Raw genomic sequence first — 21,669 nt, 5'->3', positions numbered from 1 at the left:
GTCATTTTCATTCGTATCACTTTACGTATCACTTTAAAGTATTTTTTTTAGAAAAAGTAATCATAAACTAATACCAAAATACTACTCTTACTTCAATTACAAATATATCATTACACATACAATTACTTTATACATAAAGTCAATAACAAAAATGTGAAAAACTTTACACACTTTAACTGACTAATAAAATACTATTTTTTTTTAATCTACTATAAAATTCCAAAAGACTCGATTGAATTGAGATGAAAGAGTGACCAAGTGAAGAAACAAAAAATTTCTTATTATTAACCACTAATATAATAAGTATATATCAAAAAATATTTTAGAATAACAATTTTTTTTTTTTAATACAACTTTAAAATTAGTTTTGCACTAAATAAAGATCTTCAATCTCAAATATAAAGAAATTAAAAAAATCTCAAACCATATTCATGTTTTAGAGTTTGTTTAGTTTGATTTTTTATTTTTTCATTTGATTTTGATTTAAATAGTTGTTTGAATCTTATCTATTCATTTCTTTATTATTATTTTTTTTAGGGAAAACAATAAATTCACATTGGTTACCTAATAAAGAAATTTAAATCAAATTCTATATAAAAATGATATTGAGTGTGTTCTTTTAGAAATTAATTTAATTTTTTATTTAAATAACAGTTTAGATATAATTTTATAGAAATTTGCAATTATTGCATAATATAAAAATTAAAATTAAAATTTAAAACAATAAGCTTATATTTCCTTAAAAATATCTCTAATATCTCTAATTATTTTTTTACTAATTATGAAATTAAAATTTATATTTTGTTCAAAATATCATATTACCTAGGCTATTTATAAGATATTCATTTACTTTCATATGAATATTATATTTCAAAAACACGTTTAAAAAATATCAATATATTATACACACTCATCATTTTTATATTATCTATGCAATTTTTTATTTTTTACATCAGAATTTTTTCCTTAAAACCAAAACAAAAAACAAAAAACAAACATACCCCAATCTAATTATATATTAACATTTAACTATATATACATTATATATATTTATATGATATTATACTTTCATCCAATTTGAAATATACGTCTACTTTGACATGAAGTTTACGAAAAAAAAAAAATAGTATTGTAATTGTAGTTAGTAGTTAAGAATAGTATAAATACAATTTTTTCTTAGTTTTTGGCATAATAGTAACGATGTGATGTGATGATAAATTAGAAATATCCGTAGAAAAAATTGAAATATTTTCTAAATGATCACTTTTTTAATGAGCAAATATCATTTTTGGTCAAATTCAATATCATAATTATCAATTTTTCTTGAATTATAAATATATATCAAATAATTTTAACAAAGTGAAAATAATAATAAATATGACATACAATATGACTATATTGAAAACATAGTCGTAAACATGGCCTAGAACATGTTGCGTTAAGAACATGGTCGTGAACATGACCTATAATATTACAGTGTTCGGGCCGGTCCTAACTTTCCAAGGGTCCGGAGCTAAATAAAAGTTAGGGGCCCTTAAATATATATAATATCTTTTTACCTATAATAAAAAAATATTTTTTCTAACATTTTTTATGCAAAAAATATCAATAATAAAAAAAAATATTGTCCATAACTCACATGTGGTTTCAAAATTTAAGCAGAAATTTCCTATATACTTTAAAAATTGCGTAACGCTCCTTATACTTTAACAAATGTTATATAAAATCTCGCAAAAAATATAGATGAAAAATCATATTTTTATCATCCAAAAAGTATAAAAAGGGATTTCATAGAAAAAGATATAAATAATGGGCTCTGAGCGGGCGCCACTTTCGCTCGGGCCAGGGCCGCCCTGACTGTGTTGAGAACAAGGTCATGAACATGACAGAAATACAGTCTGTTCAGAACATGACCGTAAACAGGCACATGAACACGACTATGATATTGAATGAAATAAAAAATGATTAGACAACCCAAATTAAAAAAATATATTTTGTAAGTGGAAAGAGAAAATATATAATAAATTTTTTATTTAAAAAAAAATAAAAATAAAATTCATGCGAACTTAATCTACAATAAAAAAATAATTGTTTCGTTTCAAAAGAGTTTTTTTTTTTTTTTTTTTTTTTCCATTTTCGTTTGTTTTAAAATAATTGTTCAATTTTTTTATTTAATAGTTGTGGTTCCCATTACACAACAAAACAACCTCTATAATTATCACTTTAATGTACTTTTTCAACCATTTATAAAGTAAATGCAATTTGATTATTCACATTCTACTTTATAATCACTTTCAATTTAATACTACTTCCTCCGTCCTAATACAATAGTCTTGTTTACTATTTTTGTTCGTCCCAAAATAATAATCTCATTTCTATAAATAATCATATCACTGTAAAACTACAATTACTTTTTCATTATTATTACACAATTGTCACTACTTTTTACATTAATACACCCATAAGAGCAAAAAAGTCTTTTACTCGTACTTTTTACCCACTATCAATATAATATCAATATTTCTTAAATCACGTGCTAAATACAACACAAACTATACTTTTGGGACGAATGAAGTATTGTTTTTAAATTATGTGTCTACTAGCATAAGACATTTGATTATCATAATACATACGGTACAATAAGTCTTGTAGTGAATGGATGAAATTTATATTTACTAAAAGTATAAATAAATATTACGTGTTTGGATGAAAAAATATAACATATATTGAAACAACATTATGTTAGAAATTTAATTTATAACATTAGCAGAATAAATCATCATAATATACAAACATTAAAATAGCAAAATATAATATCAAACATATTTCAGATATATTTCAATATTCCACAATATTTCAATTAAAAAAAAAAAAAAAACGTAATATTATCCACATTCCCAAATTATAATCGACATTAAAAACTCCTATTTCAAATTTACCACATATACAGAGCACATTACATTGCTTTTGGATCCTAACCCATTAAGGATATGTTTGTTTCGGAGTTTTGATTTTGAGCTGAGATTTAAATAGTAAAAATTTTGAATTTGAATAGTTATATGATGTGATATAAATAGGTATTGATGTAATGTTTTGAATGTAAATTTGATTTTTAATATAATATAAAAAATAAAAAATAGGTGTTTGATTTGATATTTTTGAAGAAAAAAAAATGGAATGTACAGTAAATTTAAAATCCAATCCCCCAAACAAACACACAACTTTACTATTTTTATGTTAAAAAAAAGGAAAATCGTTCCATAAACAAAACTATCTTCAAAACCAAATAATTAATCCCTTTCGTAACAATAATACTTTTTCCATCTCATAACTAGATATTCATTTGTTTTTTTACGTAATTTCAAAAATATTAATATTATACTGGGATGTAGTAGAAATAAAGTAAAAATGACTAAAATAACCTTATTAATATGTATGATATAAAGATAATGACATTTGTATAATATATTGTAAATTGTAAAGCTATTTGTAATATTAGATAAATATTATAATTATTGAGAAAAAAAATACTTTATTATAGGACGAAATAAAATAAAAAAATAAAAATTTTGTTATGAAATAAAAAATAAAAAAAGGAGAGTACTAATAATTAAAATTCGATTTACCAAATGCGTAACAATCGTCCAAAATCTGAATCTAAATATTTTAAAAGATAAATATATAATAGAAAAAAAAACCATAGGCTTACACGTAATCTTTGAATTGAAATTACAAATATTAAATTATCCGACATACGATATATACAATATATATATGTATATGTATCTGTATGTATATATAGGATTCGTCGGTTGAAATAAGGCCTAAAAGGGCTGAAGTTTATTTTATTTATTTATTTTTTCTTATTGAATTTAATTAAATTGTTTATTTAATTGTTTGGGAAATAGAAGCTGCCCCAGAAGAGCCGTTGTAAGAACGATCTGTGTAATGATGCAGCAGCAGCAGCAGCAGAATCAGCCGAATCTAGGGCAGATAAAAGCCAGAGTCGTCTCCAATTTCAATTTCGCGGTGCTGAATCACTGCCGGCCGTTGTTGATCGGAGTTCTGACGGTCTATCTGATCGTATTTTCCTACACGAATAAAAACCTAACATTCCCTGGATCGGAGTATTTCTGCCCTCTTTTGAATCCGTCGCCGGCGACGGCGACGGCGCCGGAGAATTTGACGGTTCTGCCGAAGGTGAAGGTGAAAGCCGCGCCGGCGCCGACGAATCTGAGCCACTTGGTGTTCGGACTTTTGGGGTCGGAGAAGGCGTGGCGGTACCGGAAAAACTACATCGAGTCGTGGTGGCGGGCGAACGTGACGAGGGGGTTTCTGTTTCTCGACAGCGCGCCGGCGCCGGATCTCCTGCCGTGGCCGGCGACATCTCCGCCGTACCGGATTTCGGACGAGCTGCCGGAGTTTGCGAACCTGTCGGAAATCCGGCCGAAGAGGATGGTGCACGGGATTAAGGAGGTTCTGAGGGAGGTCGGGGATGAGAAGGAGCTCCGGTGGGTGATAATGGGGGACGACGATTCGATTTTTTTTGTGGATAATATGGTGGATGTTCTGTCCAAATACGACCACACCAGATATCACTACATCGGCGGTCAATCGGAGTATCTAATGTCCAATTTCTGGTTCTCCTTCGACCAGGGCTACGGCGGCGCCGGAATCATCCTCAGTTATCCTCTCGCCAAAGCCCTCGCCGGAGACATGGAAAATTGCCTCCGCCGCTACGTTTTCTTAAACTCCGCCGACAACACCACCCGCAACTGCATCGCCGACATCGGCGTCAACGTTTCTCCGTACAAAGGGAATCATCAGGTAAAAAAATCAATTAGGGTTTCATATTAGGGTTCCAAATTAAAAAAAAAAATCCCCAAATCCATTTCTCAGGTGGATTTGCACGGCGACATATCGGGATTCCTGTCGGCGCATCCGGTGGCGCCGGTGACGTCGCTGCACCACTTCGACGTGGTGGAGCCGATATTTCCGGCGAAGGACAGGTTCGAGGCGACGCGGCATCTGATGACGGCGGCGGAGGCGGACCAGTCGCGGCTGTTGCAGCAGACGGTCTGCTACAGCAGGGAGAGGAACTGGTCGTTGTCGGTGTCGTGGGGGTACTCGGCGCAGATATACGAGAGGATAATGCCGCGGAGCTACCTGCAGATTCCGGTGGAGACGTTCACGCCATGGCTGGACGTTCCGAGCCCTGTGAAGTACATGTTCCAGACGAGGAAGGCGTCGGGGAGCCCCTGCAGGGACCCGCACATGTTCTTCTACGCGGCGCTGGAGAAGAGGCTGGAGACGAAGGGGATCGTGACCCGGTATTCTCGGGCCGGGCCACGTGGGCTGGGCCCGTGTTTGTCAAGCGGCAATCATTCCGCGGACAGCATTGACAGCATCGACCTATGGTCGCCCGCCACGAAGCGTACTAAGGTCAGTGCACATTTACTTTCCGTCACATTACCTTACATCATTTGTCACATATTGAATTAAATATTAATTTTTTTTTTTAAATTTCTAAATTTTCAAAAATCTCCAAAACCCCTTCTCTAAACAAACCAATTTGAATTTGATTTCGATTTTGGTGCAGAGGAAGAAATGAATCCCTTTTTTAAAAAAAATTTATTTATTTGGTGATTTTGTTAAAATCTTGATGGGGTTTCTTTTTTGGTGGGGTGGGGTGGGGTAGGTGGATAGGTGTGAATGCTGTGACGTGGTACGGATAGAGGGGAAAAGGGCAGAGATAAAGTTGAGAAAGTGCAGGAGAGGGGAAGTGATTGCTTAATTGATGGGGAATTCAAGAAAGAAGAACTCACTCACTCGTTTATGGATGGACGGATGAGATTTGTCTGTATTTTTGGGGGAGAGAGATTTATATATATATATAGAGAGAGAGAGAGAAATAAAGAAGAAGAAGAAGAAGAAATAGGACCCATTTGATTTAATTCTCATCTTCTGTAAATAGGGGGAAAAAAAAGAAAGGAAGGCACAAGTTGGGTTATTGTATAATGATGGGGATTGGATTTGATGAAATCCACTATTTTGGTTGGTGCCTAATTAAATTACATTTATTACTTGGGTTATGTTTGTTTGTTTGTATTTTACTGTAATAAGTTTTTGCTGTTTGTTGGTGGAGAAATTTGAGGCGTGTGTTGTGTTGTGGTCAAATATCTCAACGCGTGATGGAAGGAAATGGAATGAAGATGATGACGTGGGAGTGAGTTTGACCAGAGTTGACTCCACTCGGGGTCGTAATTACTCATTTCTTACTGCGGATAATTTTTCTAATTTTGGAATTTTCGTGTCTGCCATTTATTATTGTGTTGGTCGTGGGTTTTTGTGTCTTTTTGTACGAGGAAGTTTGGGTAAGTCAAATTCTTGATTCTTGCTTGTTTTTGAACCAAGAGGAGTTTAACTATCATTAGTTGTCTTTGCTGAAATAATACAATTAAAAAAAAAAAAATAATATATTTGTAACGGAATTTCGTTCTTAAAGTTTACGTAGCTAACGTAATTTTATCCATAATTCTGTTTCTAATATCATTAGTAATGGAAAAAGTGGATTTAAGAACGAAAAAATTTTGTTGCAAAATTGATATTTTTTTTGTAGTGATAGTTTAAACTCCGAAAAAAAATTTATTTGTGATTTTTAAAATGTTGCAAACAAAATATTGTTATAATTATTTATTATCAAAATTCCGAAATTCTTTTAAAAATCTGTCTAAATAAAAGCTTAGACTCGCAATTTTTTCTCACAATGCAAATATATACATTATTGGTCTAAGAGCATTTCTAATCTAGTGTCATTAATGGCGATGGGTCGGCCAAATCTTGCGTTTTTTTTGGCGTTGCTACGGTGCAACATCAAAATTGGTGTTGTACTGTAGCAACGCCAACTTTATTATTATCGTTTTTTTTTTAAATTTTTAAAATTATAAATTTGATTTTTAAATTCAATTTTTATTTTTTTAATATTTTTATTTTAAATTATAAAAATAAAAAATTGTTTAAAATAATAAAAAAATTAAATATTTGAATAATAATAGTGAAAAATAGAGTTATGATTGGAGTAAAATTACTGTAGCAACTGCATATTTGAAATTAAAACTGAATAAATAGAGTTGATGGGTTGAAGATGGCCTAAGACACCGTAAATTCTCCGTAGCCAGAAATGGGAATTTCATATGTATTTCAGCTCTTACATCATTCGATAATAATAATTTTTCATATGTTTGTTTTCGTCTTTGCGTCATAAATTCTTTCACAAAACAAAATTAATATTATAGTAACCAAGAGAATAAAATGAATTGGAAAAAAAAAAAAAAAAAATACTTGGCAAACAAATAAATAACATCATATGTTTCTCCCCCAATTTGCTCTCTATTTGATGTGCTTGGTTTTGAATGATGTGTTTTTTTTTTCTTTAATATATAAAAGATCACATTTAACTATTTTATGAATTAAAAAATTAATTTAAATTGTATTTTAATAATAATATTTTGTAAAGAAAAAACAATGAACATGAAAATACTGCATATTAAAAAATTTAGTTTGAAACACAAATTAAACAAACAAACTTTATGGAGTAATTTTTTAAATATACAAACAACATATTCAAATTTCATAACTTCTTATTAAAAAAGTTTAAATTTAAATATCTCTATACATATAAAAATATGGCTCTCTATGTTTCAATCCAAATCAGATATGCCACGTCAAAACCTTTATTCATGTTAGTATTTTTCATTAATTTTTCAACAATATACGACCAAAATTGATTAAATATGCGTATAATGAAATTAATTTAATACATTTTTTTTATATTGAGACCAAAAATTATATTTTTTGAAATGAGATTAATTTTAAATTTTTTCCCTTAAAACAAACATATTATTACTATTGTTATTACTATTTTTAATTATACAAAAAATAGGTCCAACATGGAAAAGCCCAAAAAAGGTCCGTTAAACTGCTTGCATTTGCACACCAACCGTTTGGGGTGTTGTCGTAATTAATATAATTCCCAAACACAATTACTCTATTTGGAGTAAAATATTTACTATACTTTAAATTGAAAATAATTATACTTGAGGATGCTTAAGGTAAGTTACATTAACATATTGTCAATCAATAATGTATATAGTAATTAAAATACTCCATCCATCACATATCTAGGTCCGTTTGCTTTTGCACGGAGTTTTAAAAATATTAGTATTATATTGAAATATAGTAGAAATAAAGGTAAAAAGACTAAATTAACCTTATTAGTATTGTATGATATAAAAGTAGTGACATGTGTGTAATATTTTGTAAATTGGAAGGTTATTTGTAATATTAGGCATATAGTACAGTTACTAAAAAATGAAATGAATATTTTGTTATGAGACGGACCAAAATGAAAAAATAGATAAATTGTTAAGGGACGAATATAATATAATATGTGCTAAGATTAATAGAATATGTGTTGTTGAGACTGAGTCAATTCAACATTAGTATGATATTATTTGCTTTAAGCTGAACTCGTACGGATTTATTTTTGGATTTCATCCAAAAGGCCTCATATTAGTAAAATTTATGTGGAACTTATAAGGTGTTAGACTTTCTTCACATCTTCTAATGTGGGATTTGAGTTTGCACTCCAACTATCCTCCCCTCAAACCAATGACCAACATATGAGCCTTCCTTGCTCACATTGCATCGTCTATTATAAAGGGATCTGTTGTCTGACAACTACAACTGTCGGGACTGAACCAACGCCAAGAGACTTTCGACACTGGGCACCTCTGCAGATCACGAGGGCTTTCTACAACCACAACCAATGCCCAAAGCCACCGAGTCCAATTCACTATTGAACTAGACTTTGATACCACTGTTTAAATTGGGTTAACTCAACACTAGTATGATATTGTCTGTTTGGGCTAAGTCTGCACATATTTGTTTTTGAATTTCCTCCAAAAGGCCTCATACTTTTGAAGGGTTTTGGATAGATTTGGAACACTGGTAAATCCTAAGAAACCCAAACCGATGGACATAAATCGAACTGACATAAGGCTGGGATAAGGTCGAATAGAACCGCCACAAAAGAACACCTAGAACATCGATTTCACTTGGTGTTAAAGGAATAGAAAAATCCCACATATATAGATAAGATAAGAAGAAAATAAACACCCAGAAGTTTAGAGATAGTTACAAACCCGTTGAGAGAACGATGGGATAGGAACAAACGAGATTTAAACGAGTAGTAAAAAGAGATCCAAACCTAGTTTTTATCGCATCGGTAGAGGAAAGATTTGGAAGAAGGGGGAACCGGTCTAAACAATTTGGGAGATAATCAAATTTTAGATTATATTCTATGGATCGGGTTGGTTCACGAATCGGGTCGGGTTTGGATCTTGCGGGTCGGAATAAAACATACCAATAATGTCCACCTTGTTTTGGTCCACCATCATGGTTACTTTGGAGGACAATCGGGAGTAGGAAGATGTTGACATCATCGCATTTTTTTCCATCACATATAATACATAGTTAATGCAGTAAAGCATATATTAAACACATAGCAATAATACATACTGTCAAAGTTTAATATATTTAAACATGACTTGAACTTAGAAATAGACAAACATTTGGTTCCCATATCAGCATGATTAAATTGAAAAGATATCTTTTCAAGTTTAACTAATCCTTTCGCAACTATGTCACAAATAAGTGAAACATAACATCTATATATTTGGTTCTATCATGAAAAATAAGATTCTTACATAATTGGATTCTAAATTGATTATCATAATAGACTATCGCATTGTCATGCAATATCTCAATTTCAGAATGTAAACCTTTTAGCCACAACGTTTCCTTTAGAGCCTCAGTTATAGCAACATATTCTGATTCAGTAATAGATAGAACAACAATATGTTGAAGTTGGGTTTTTCCAACCTATACATGAGCCACCTAAATTAAACATATAAGATGAAGTAGATTTCCTACTGTCTCTATTATTCACATAGTTAGAATCCACATAACCTCTCAATTTTACTTCTTCAACACATTTTCAAATTGTAGCCCTAGGTTACTAGTACCACATAAATATCTAAGTAACTACCTTACTACATTCCAATGCTCAGTTTCAGAGTTCGACATGAAACGACTCAAACAACTCATAGAATATGGGATATCAGGTCTAGTGAAAATCATCCAATACATCACAGAGTCTATAACATTTGAATATGAACATCTTTCATGTAATTCATATTAGATTCAAACTTAGGGCATTGTTCTTTGCTTAGCACAAAATGGGAAACTAAAGACACATTAGTAGACTTTGCATTGGACATACAAAATTGTTTCAGGACTTTTTCAGTGTATGCAGATTAATTCAACAAAAGTGTAAAAACAACCATATCTTTAATAATATTCATATCAAGAATGTTCTTTGTATCACTCAAATATTTCATGTCAAATTTCTTGCTCAAGTAATCATTAACATGTTTGATAGTATTCACACAAGGACTAATCAATAACATATCATCCAAATAGATAAGTAAGAAAACAGAAATATAATTTGATCTCATAAGATACAAGCAATGATCAAAATTACTTTCTGTAGATTTCAAAGATTTTATGCACTCATCAAACTTAATGTTCCATTGTCTATGTGATTGTTTCAAGCTATACAAATATTTTTGTAGTAGAAACACATGAGCAAACTTAGGGCGTGTTTGGCAATTAGCTGATAGCTGTTAGCTGATTCAATTAGTTGGTTTGACTAGTTGATTCGATTAGCTGTTTGTATTAAAATGTTTGGTAAAACAACTGTTTGATATTAGCTGTTTATACTTAAAATGACAATTGAGGACATTTTTATTTTATTTTTGTTTCTAATATATTTAATTATGTTCTTTTGAGTTTAGAATGCTTAAAATTTTTTGTTATTAGTTATTAAAAATTGTAAAAGTGTTATAAAAGTATTTATTTTTATTAGAGTTAGATTTAAAAAAATAATATATTTTTATTAAAATATATAAATAGTTTTTTCTATTGAAAATGATGTAAAATATAAAATAATAAATTTTTCGTATATATATTTATTATGTTAGTTATCGATTAGTTCATTATATTTATAATTTTCAATAAATTTAATTCATTTAATTTATTTTTAGTATAAAATTTATATAATGTAATTTTAATATAAAAATAAATTATTAATATTTATATTTTATATTTTATGTTGATTTTAATAAATTTATATATTTTACAATTAAAATAATTTATATATAAAAATTAATTATTTTAAATTTATAAAAGTAAAACTATATAATAATAAAATATTCTAATATAATCAAAAATATATTTATTTGTGTAAAATGCATAATAAATTTTTAAGGGCATATAAGGAATAAATTTTTTTTTACAGAAAAAGCTATTTCAAAACGCTGGGTAAGTTAGCTTTTCAAACATTAGCTTTTTGGGTCCAAAAAGCTATTCCAAAAAGCTAATTTACGAAACACTTAAATTAGCTTTTTGACTGGTCAAACAGCTAAAAGCTGTTCAATAAGCTAAAAGCTCTTCAAAAAGCTATTTGCCAAACATCCTCTTACTTTCCTCTAAAAAATTATAAGGTTGTTTCATGTAGATTTTCTCATTTAGATCATCATGTAGGAAAGCAATTTTAACATTCATTTGTTTTAATTCCAAATTAAAGTGAGCAACTAAGGCAAGTATAATCCTAAGAGTAGTATATTTAATTACATGTGTAAAAATTCCAGTGTAATCAATCCATTCTTTTTTAGTAATACCTTTTGGTACCAATATAGCTTCAAATATTATATTATCATTTTCATTTTTAACTTTGAAAATTCGTTTACAATCAAGAGTAGAACATTTTTTAGGTGTAGGAAAAAAAAATCCATGTATTATTTAACATGCAAGTAACTCATTTCATCACGCATTATATTTAGCCAATTTTCATCATTTTTAGATTTAAGAGCTTTCTAATAGGATTTAGGTTCATTTTCATCTAATGATTCAAACACAGTAAAAATATACGAGGTCAAGTCATATTCATTAAACCTAGTAGGTGGCCTAGTGAGTTTTTAGTCCTATCTCTAGTCAGTTGATAGTTTCCAAGTTCTCATATTCTAATTCAGAATTTACAGCATTATGTAAGACATTTTCAGATTAAAAAACAAATAACTTATCATGAGAATCAGATATATCATGCAAATGTTCAGAAATTTTCAATTTATTGGGCTCCACCTTATTTGGCTCCGCCTCGTTAAGAGTCAAGATAGTTTTAGTATTTGACACATTCAAGCAAGACATTTCATTTACATTAGAGGTGACGTCTCTATTAATCAATACTTTGAAACTTAGTTCATCTTTTAACCACAATCTATATCATTTTACTCCTAAAAGACATCATAAGAAAATGTATTTCACAACTTTAGATTCAAGTTTATCAACTTTATATAAAGCATATGTAGCACAATCAAATGCTTTCAAATTGAAAAAACCAAGTTTCTTATCAGACCATACAGATTCAGAACATTACCCCTAAGTGGCATAGAAGGAGATCTATTAATTAAGTATGCAACTGTTATCACAGTTTCTCCCAAAAACCTCTTTGAAAGACCTGAAAAGTTAAACATACTTATCACCATTTCGATAAGAGTTAGATTCATTCATTCCGCACCCCATTATGTTGGAGTGTATAAGGAACTATCTTATGTCTAATTATCTTTGATTAAACACATAATGAATCAAGTCACTTATTAGCAAATTCAACCAAGGTAATTAAAATAAGTGATTAGAAAAAAAAAAAATAGCTTCCAAAGATATTAGATTTTAGCCCAATTAGTGAATAAGAAATCAGATTGAAGATTCGATCATCGATTTTAAATAATCTTGTTTTTCAATTGATAAATTGGTTATAGGCATTAGATACGATCGTAATGCCCAATTTTTTCTTACTTTATTGGCGGCAATGGTACGACCAATTAACTACATCCCTAATCAAAAAAATAATCTAGATACGACCATAAATTAATTTTCCAATTGAAAATAGCATGAGAAAAACTCAATTTAAATATTCAATCAATTACGAAAAGATTAAATGATTTAATCATGCAATTTCTAGGCTAAACTTGTCGACCTATAAACCACTTTATCAAACAAATGCACAATTACAGATGCAGATGTTCAACTAACAAATAATTGCTAAACCAATCTAAAATCCTACCGTGATAAAAGATTAAATAAAATAATTGTAAGCATGAATTACAGAAATTGCACAAATATCAATTTACTAAACAAGATGCAATTTAAACCAAAACATAATTTCACAAATCAAAATCCAAAATCTACATTCACCCTTGGACTAGATTAGAAAATTAGTCACTCATGGTTAGAAATAAATAAAAGCAGTAAAAATAATGATTATCTGACGGCGCTTCCTCTCAAACTGTCTTTTCCAATCCTCCAAGCTAGGCTATGAAATTAGAGTATAAGTTGTGATGTTTCATTCAATGATTCTTTTATAGACGATCAAGTTTTCAATTAGTTTTTTAATCATTCACGATTACTTCTTAATTGCTCATTTCCATCTTTAAATCTAAAATTCACTCAATCGTTAACTCACAAATTTGGCAGGGACGCACATCACTCCATTTTGCCAGTAATTATGATTATACTAAAATTAGTAGAAATCTTATTTAATATATTAACTATCATTTATAATTTTACTACAACATATATAACAATGTATACTTAATCAGACTTCCTCTTTGAGTAGGAATAGGAGCTGGATCCCACAAATCAACAACATATATTTAAATACATCCTTACATTTAGCACTTTATGGACATGAGAAAAATCAAATTTTACCCTATGTTGCCTACCATAGACACACGAGTCACAAAAGAATACAATAGTAATCTTATCATTTAAAACAAAACTATTTTTCTTTAAGATTTCAAGAACTTTATCACTAAGGTGATCCAATCTTCTATGCCACAATTCAATTTTATCATTAACAAAAAAAAATTTACATTTGACATGCAATTTGGTTTAGCATAAACAACATACAAATTGTTTTATCTAACAGCCTTAAATGCAACAAATGAACACATTAAGAGTTTCATAACACCATTTTACTATTTTCCTATTTATCCACTTTCATCTAGTGCAATACATAAAGTCAAATTATTGCACAATCAGGAGCATATCTAACATGTTTTAAGGTTAACACAGAGCCAGTATTGAACTTTAGACAAATACCACACATACCAACAACTTTACAAAGTTTTTCATTTTCCATTTAAACAGTAACATACGATATAGATCTATAGTTTGAAATTTTTTTTCTTAAACGAGATATATGAGAATTCCAGTACACACAGAGTCAAGTAACAACTCATTAGCACAAATAGCATTAACAACAACACAATTTTTTTGAACCATGAAAACATCTCTTATACATTCATTTTCTATAGTCATATTAACATGCTCATTATGTTGGTTTCTAAAGTTTTTAGGATGTGGACATCGCTTAACATAATCATTAAGATCTCCACAATTGTAATATTTTTTGTTCTTAGGCCTAGACATAAACCTATATTTCACATAATCCTTATCAGATTTTTTTGATTTTCTGTATTTTTCTTGACTTGTGATCTAACTTTAGCAAACATCACTTCAACAGTAGCATGCTTATTGCTTTTATTTGCATGTAAATCAAGTTCTTTGCTTTTTAAATCATTCATGACAATTTTAAGATTCATATTATTTCTACCATACTTAATAATAGACTTAACATCTGAAAAAGATTCGAAAATTGCATTTAAGAGAACTATTGAGGTATATTCATCAATGCTTTTATCTCTCGTTTGCTTTATATCTTGAACAAATTTAGTGAAACATCCAAATTCTCATCAATATTTTTATTCAAATCAAATTTAAACCGAAAAAAATTCAAGTAAAAACAATTTATTAGGTAGGGATTTTTCAAAATAAAGTTCTTTTAATTGATCTCACGGTTCTTTTGAAGAATCAGATAAGTTCAAAATAACTAGAGAATGTGCATGTTCATCTATTACGACTTTCTCTCTTCAGTCATTAAAGGACTAAAATCGTCATCAATTGTTTTGGATACCATTTGAGTAACCAAAATACTTTTCACATTTTGTTGCCAAATTGAAAATTCAATTTTTTCATCTAACGGTGAAATATTAAATATAGGTGACATATATTCACAAAATTAACAACTTATCAGTGCTACTTACTCGCTCTTGGAGCAGCCGAATACTTGATAAGTGTGTTAGGCAACACAGTTAAGTCACACGTTAATCATATAGAATTAAACAAAAGTACCCTATGATTATCTAACACATAGAAGTTGAAGGGTTAGCCATTCGTTACTGAGTTATGGCAATTTTACCAATTTTTGATACACCCGTAAAATTGTAGATTCAACTGTGTTCAATGCTTACCTAAGGCTCTGATACCACTGATCGGGTTTTTAGATCGATTTGGAACACTTGTAAATTCCAAGGAACCCGAACCGATGGACAAAAATCGATAATACTTATTATTTTTATATTATTTACACAATTCTTATTCCCTACTTAAAAAAAATTATTTCAAACTGGATGCACAAAACAAACACACCACAATTGACATTTTTTGATACATATATACACACACAAAACTTCATCTTTTTGATTAGTATAGGATTTGTTCGGTTCTTGTTTGAGTTTGTATAACATGAATTTTGATTTAAATAAAATTTTAATTTAATGTTTTATAAAAAATTATATTTTTTGGAAACTAAATAATAATGATTAATGTTTCAAATCAAAACAAATCAGGCGGTATATATCCAAAAGATTATAATAGTGTACTTAAATGATAATTATACATAGAATCTAATAAAAATATTTGGTAGATATAAAATTTATTTATAAATTATTTAATAGACATTGATTCCTTGGAAAAAATGTAATCACATTTGAAAAGATACGTTGAATTCTCTATTTTGAATAATATTATTGAAAAATTCAAATTCAGACCAATAAAAGAAAAAAAGAAAGTCTAGAATGCAGAATTGGATTATTTTTGAGTAAGTTAACAAATTAATTACCCGATTTCTTATCATATCAGCTCTATAAGTAAATTCAGATAATGTTTATAATTCAAACAAAAATTAATTAAGCATTTAATTTTATTTGCCAGTTATGCTATTATAGAAAAAAGAAAAAAAAAATCTTCATGTTCTATAGAAGGGTAAGTATTTATTGTTTTTCACTAAAATTGTGTCCCAATTAAATAATATAAAAAATATTTCCCGGAGAGATCTCTCCGTTCCAATTAGCCATTGGGCGCGAAGAGCACGTGATGCTCACGTGATTGCCATTCTCTACACGACGTTCTCGCCCTCTCTCTGAAATTCATAAAACCCTATTTTCCAGTCTCGTCTCCTCCCCAAAGCTTCTTCAACAATGGCGGATTCGCTTTCCAGAGGATTCTTCGCAGGTAATAACACCTTGTGGAAAGCTATCCTGTCTGCCGGAATTTTTCTCTACCTCCTCCTCGTTCTCTATTCCAACAGACAGAATCCCAGCGTGTTCTTCATCCGATGGCCGCCGCCGGCGGATATTTCTCCGATCGGAGACGACGGGGACGGCGACCGGACGAATCTCAGCCACATAGCGTTCGGGATCATGGGCTCCGTCGCGACCTGGCCGAAGCGGCGGGGCTACACGGAGGCCTGGTGGCGCCGGAACCAAACTCGCGGCTTTATCTACCTCGACCGGCAGCCGCCGCCGGAATACCTGCCGTGGCCGGAGACGGCGCCGCCGTACAGGGTGGTGGACAACATCTCGTACCTGTTCCAGACCGTTAAGCCCCGGTTCGAACTGATGCCTAGAATGGTCCACGGGATCCTGGAGCTTTTCCGGGAGGAGGACCGCGGCGGCGCCGGCGGGCTGAGATGGATCGTGATGGGCGACGATGATTCGATTTTTTTTGTGGATAATATTGTGGATGTGTTATCGGAATACGATCATAATAAGTATTATTATTTGGGTTGGCATTCGGAGAGCGTGATTTCGAACTACTGGTTCTCGTTCGATCAGGCGTTCGGCGGCGGCGGGATTGTTCTGAGCTACCCGGCGGCGAAGGCGCTGGCGGCGGACATGGAAGGGTGCCTGGTGAGGTATGCGAAGAGCAGTTCTGCAGATTTGATTACAATGACTTGTATTGCAGACATTGGTGTCAATCTTACACCCCACAAAGGAATCCATCAGGTATTTGCAATTCTTTTTTTTTTATATATATATATATATATATATATACATTTTTGTTAATTATTTTTCATTACAATAATAATAATAATAATAAAAATAATCCCTTCGTCCCAAAATAATAGGGACATTTGGGATTGATACGAGAATTAAAAAATAATAGTACTACCTCCGACCAGAAAAAAGAATAACATTTGTTTTTTGAAAGTAAATTTTTGAATATTAGTATTATATTGATTTATAATAAAAAAGAATACCCCTATTAGATTGTATGATAAAAAAATAATAAAAATTGTGTAATATATTGAAAGTTGTAAGAGTATTAATTATGTTAGGTATTTAGTAAATTACTAAATTAGGAAATAATATCTTTTTTTTTTTACGGAAAAAAATGGAAAATAGTATCATTGGGTCAGAGGGAATATTATATTGATATTGGGGTAAGAGTGTTTTTAAAAGACGAAAACGACCATACTTTATATATAATTATTGTGAAAAAGTGAGGATAATTTTGTAAAAAAGTGGAGAGAAAGTGAAACTATTGTTTTTAAGACGAAGAGAGTAATAAACACATTTCTAAGTATTTACAAATATATCATTACATATACATATATTGGATAGAATTTTGGTTTGGAATGTGAATTAGTAAAAATTTTAAATTTGAATAGTTGCATAACCTATAAATATAAGTAAATGTTAATGTGAAATTGTGAATGTAAAAATTAATTATTACTCCTTCGTCCCACATAATTTGTCCCTATTTTCTATTATCGTCCGTCCCATATAACTTGTCTTTTCTATTTTTGGAAATATAATTATGCACTTTAATCGCATTTTAAATTTTAAATTTTATAATTTTCTTATTTTTAATTAAACTATTTACTTATCTTAATCTTAATCTATAATTATTTTTACTAAATAATAATTATTTTTACTAATACACTTCTTAATTACTTACTAATTATACTTTACCTAAATTCCAGTGTCTACAGTAATACATCCATATTACATGGGACGAAGGGAGTAGTATAATATAAAAAATAAAAATAATAAGTATTTAATTGGATATTTTTGAGAATATTTTTTGATAAATAGTAGAAATTTGTAAAAGTTGTATAAACGAACATATATCAAAACATAGTTCAAATTAAGAAAATATTACGAAAATTACTTCAATTAGTATCTTATAATACTAATAGAAGAATATTTGTACAAAAAAATTATACAAATATAAAAATATTTTTAATGTTAAATATAATAACACAAAAGGTAAATGTAACTCTTAACGGACGGAAAAAATACTATATTAATTAAAATTCGTGTCACCGAATGACAGTATACTTTGTGATTAAAAAAATATATTATTTTTTAGCATACTATAAAAATTTAAATATATAATTTCATCCGGGACGGCCATAATATTTTTATATATATATATATATATTTTTTTATATTATTTATGGAGAAAATAGAAAGAAAGAAGATGATAATGATTGATATCTAACTTAATTTGTATGACTATTCGAATTCCATGGAATTATTGTCATTCAAGAGTCAAACTCCATAGCAACCAATGAATTTTCTTCGTTCCACAATAAGTGAAAAATTGATGATTTGATGTAATTTAAATAAATATTAAATATAATATTTGAAATAAAAAATAAATTTTAATAAATATAAAAATATATTCAATATGACGTTTTGTAAAAAATTAATATATATTTTAGAAAAATACATGTAGCATTAGCTTAAATATACAATGACTATTCTATACATTTATTTACTTTAGTTATGCTATGAAATAATATTAATATGATATTTGCGATAGATAAATATTTACTCCATCAGTCTCGGTACGATGAGTTTAGGTAAGGAGTATTAAGAATGTTAATTTGAGATAATTTGGATATTAAGTAATGTGATTGGAGAGAAAAATAATTAATTATTTTTTTTTTTATTTGAGTGATATGATGGGATAAAGTGAAGTGTATATTAATATATGTATAAAAATATTACTGTATTAATTATTTCTAAATTTGAAAATATTGCAATGAGTTTGGACAAATAAAAAAAAATGTTGCAAAGTGTTTGGGACGGAGGGAGTACTTTTTTTGTTTCAAAATAATAATTCTATTTTGTCATTTTCGTTTGGTAACTAGCTTTTCATTTTTGACAAAACTATTCCTATTTTTTTAACAATAATTATTTAAAGTAGAGACATTTTGGTCTTTTAAACACAATTTTATCCAACTATCAATATAATACTGCAGAAATTTAAGTGAACAGTATTAAGTAGTATAATTTGGAGATGATGTGATTTAATTGGAAAGAGAAATGTATTTTTATTTTATTTTTTTATTTAAGTAATGTGATAGAATAAAATTATTGTAAAATATTTGAGACGAAAGAAGTATTTTATAATAGATTAAAAATAATACTAGTATTTTACTTTTAGTGCTTTGTATGAACCTATATTATATACCGAAATCAATAATAACATGTTTTGCATAGATTATTGTGTACTTTCTAGTAAATTTACAAATATTCTTACAACTTAAAATATATTATATAAATGCCATTATTTTTATATCACACAATACTAATAAAATTATTTTAATTTTTTTTATTATATTCATATCATATTATATTATAATATTAATATTCTTAAAACTCCGTAAAAAAAATAAATAGATAGATAATGGAGTGAATGAGTATTTTATTTATAATTTTCTACTATTCTTTATTAGTGCAAAATAAAAGTTAAACCTTCCTCTTAAACAACGTGGGTTGTTAATTTTAAAACCCTAAAAACAGCAACCAAACACGGCCTTAACAAATCCTCCACGTGTCTGTCTGTCAATCTGTCCAGGTGGACCTCCACGGCGACTTCTCCGGCTACCTCTCCGCGCACCCCAAAGTCCCTCTGCTGACGTTCCACCACTTCGACGCCATGGACCCCATCTTCCCCAAAATGGACCGTTTCCAGTCCACGCGCCACCTCATGACCGCCGCCGCCGCCGACCAGTCCCGCCTCCTCCAGCAGACCATCTGCCACCACCGCCCCTCCAACTGGACCTTCTCCGTCGCCTGGGGCTACTCCGCTCAGATCTACGAGTCCATCTTCCCCAGAAGCTTCCTCCAAATGCCCATCGAAACTTTCCGGCCATGGGCCAAGGGCCCTAAGCCGCCGTTCTACATGTTCAACACGCGCCCTGTCCCGGCCGACCCCTGCGACGCGCCGCACTGGTTCTTCCTCGAATCGGTCTACCGGACCGTCGCCGGCGACCGGATCGTCACCGGATACGCCCGGGCCCGCCCGCGGGGTCTGCCGCCGTGCGCCGCCGCCGGCAACCATTCCGCCGACCTGATTACTTATGTGAGAGTGTTTTCTCCGGCGAGAAAACGTGTTCAAGTAAGATTATAACCATACGTAATTTTTTAGTTAATTTATTTGTAATTTGGGAATTTTAATTAATTAATTAATTAATTAAATTTATTTTATTTGAGTAGATGGATCGATGCGAATGCTGCGACGTGGGGCGAGTGGATGGATCGACGGCGGAGATTAAATTTAGGGAGTGCAGTGATAATGAGGTTATTGCTTGATTTAATCATCTATATGGAGTGTTTTTGTAAGTTGGGAGCATACATATACAGTCCAGATAGAAGAACTCCAATATTTTATTATTATTATTTTCATTGCATACAGTGGTTTGTAAATTCAATTTGAGTAATTCATTCTGTGATCATATATAAATATTGGTCCTAAAAGAACATGTTTAAGGCTTATATATTCAAAATATTGCAATATTTTCTTTTATTTTTTTGGTAATTTTCAATTTTTAAACATATCGTATTATTTTTTGTACCGGCCCGCGGACCCATACTAGACCCGGTTAACACAATGGTGGCCTCAGGCAGGTCCCGTGGGATCAATTTTTAATATATTTTGAGCTCAGGCTGGGTTAAAATATTTAAAATTGACCCGGCCCGCGGTTTGTTATTATGGTTGGTGGGTTGGATTTAAAACTTTTTTTGGGCAAAATAACATAAAAGCCCAATATGGTTTTCGGATTTTGCTAAAAATCTCTTCTGATTCAAAAATTTTGTATTATTTAGTTATGATTTTCAAAATATTGCATAAAAACTCGTCGTCTCTGTTAGTACGTAGACGTGTTTGATGAAGAGTTTTTTTCAAGAGCTATTAGCTAATTGAACAATTTTTAATTGTTTGACCAGTTATGATTTTGTATTATTTAGTTATGATTTTCAAAATATTGGAACTAAAAGGCTGATTCCTAAAAATAGGGGAGGATACGGTTCGAGTATTTGCGAATATACTGGTATTTGATATATGAACCGAACC

At 30.4% G+C, this 21,669-nt stretch overlaps 3 protein-coding genes across 3 annotated transcripts; all 3 read left to right on the top strand.

The window, feature by feature from the left end:
• Positions 1–3,813: 3,813 nt before the first annotated feature.
• Positions 3,814–6,092, top strand: LOC127258978 (uncharacterized). Its single transcript, XM_051286083.1, has 3 exons — positions 3,814–4,827; positions 4,900–5,442; positions 5,699–6,092. The coding sequence occupies exons 1-3, from the start codon at positions 3,949–3,951 to the stop codon at positions 5,792–5,794; spliced, it is 1,518 nt and encodes a 505-aa protein (XP_051142040.1). The 5' UTR covers positions 3,814–3,948; the 3' UTR covers positions 5,795–6,092.
• Positions 6,093–16,499: 10,407 nt separating this feature from the next.
• On the top strand, positions 16,500–18,870 carry LOC127259119 (uncharacterized). The gene is made up of 2 exons (XM_051286266.1): positions 16,500–17,306; positions 18,856–18,870. The coding sequence occupies exons 1-2, from the start codon at positions 16,500–16,502 to the stop codon at positions 18,868–18,870; spliced, it is 822 nt and encodes a 273-aa protein (XP_051142223.1).
• Positions 18,871–20,170: 1,300 nt separating this feature from the next.
• Positions 20,171–20,909, top strand: LOC127259118 (uncharacterized). Its single transcript, XM_051286265.1, has 2 exons — positions 20,171–20,715; positions 20,814–20,909. The coding sequence occupies exons 1-2, from the start codon at positions 20,254–20,256 to the stop codon at positions 20,907–20,909; spliced, it is 558 nt and encodes a 185-aa protein (XP_051142222.1). The 5' UTR covers positions 20,171–20,253.
• Positions 20,910–21,669: the final 760 nt, after the last annotated feature.

The sequence above is a fragment of the Andrographis paniculata genome, unplaced genomic scaffold, assembly GCF_009805555.1.
Source record: "Andrographis paniculata isolate CXL003 unplaced genomic scaffold, ASM980555v1 Contig5END, whole genome shotgun sequence".
NCBI classification, from domain to species: domain Eukaryota; kingdom Viridiplantae; phylum Streptophyta; class Magnoliopsida; order Lamiales; family Acanthaceae; genus Andrographis; species Andrographis paniculata.
This window is presented reverse-complemented; position numbering and strand designations above follow the sequence as displayed.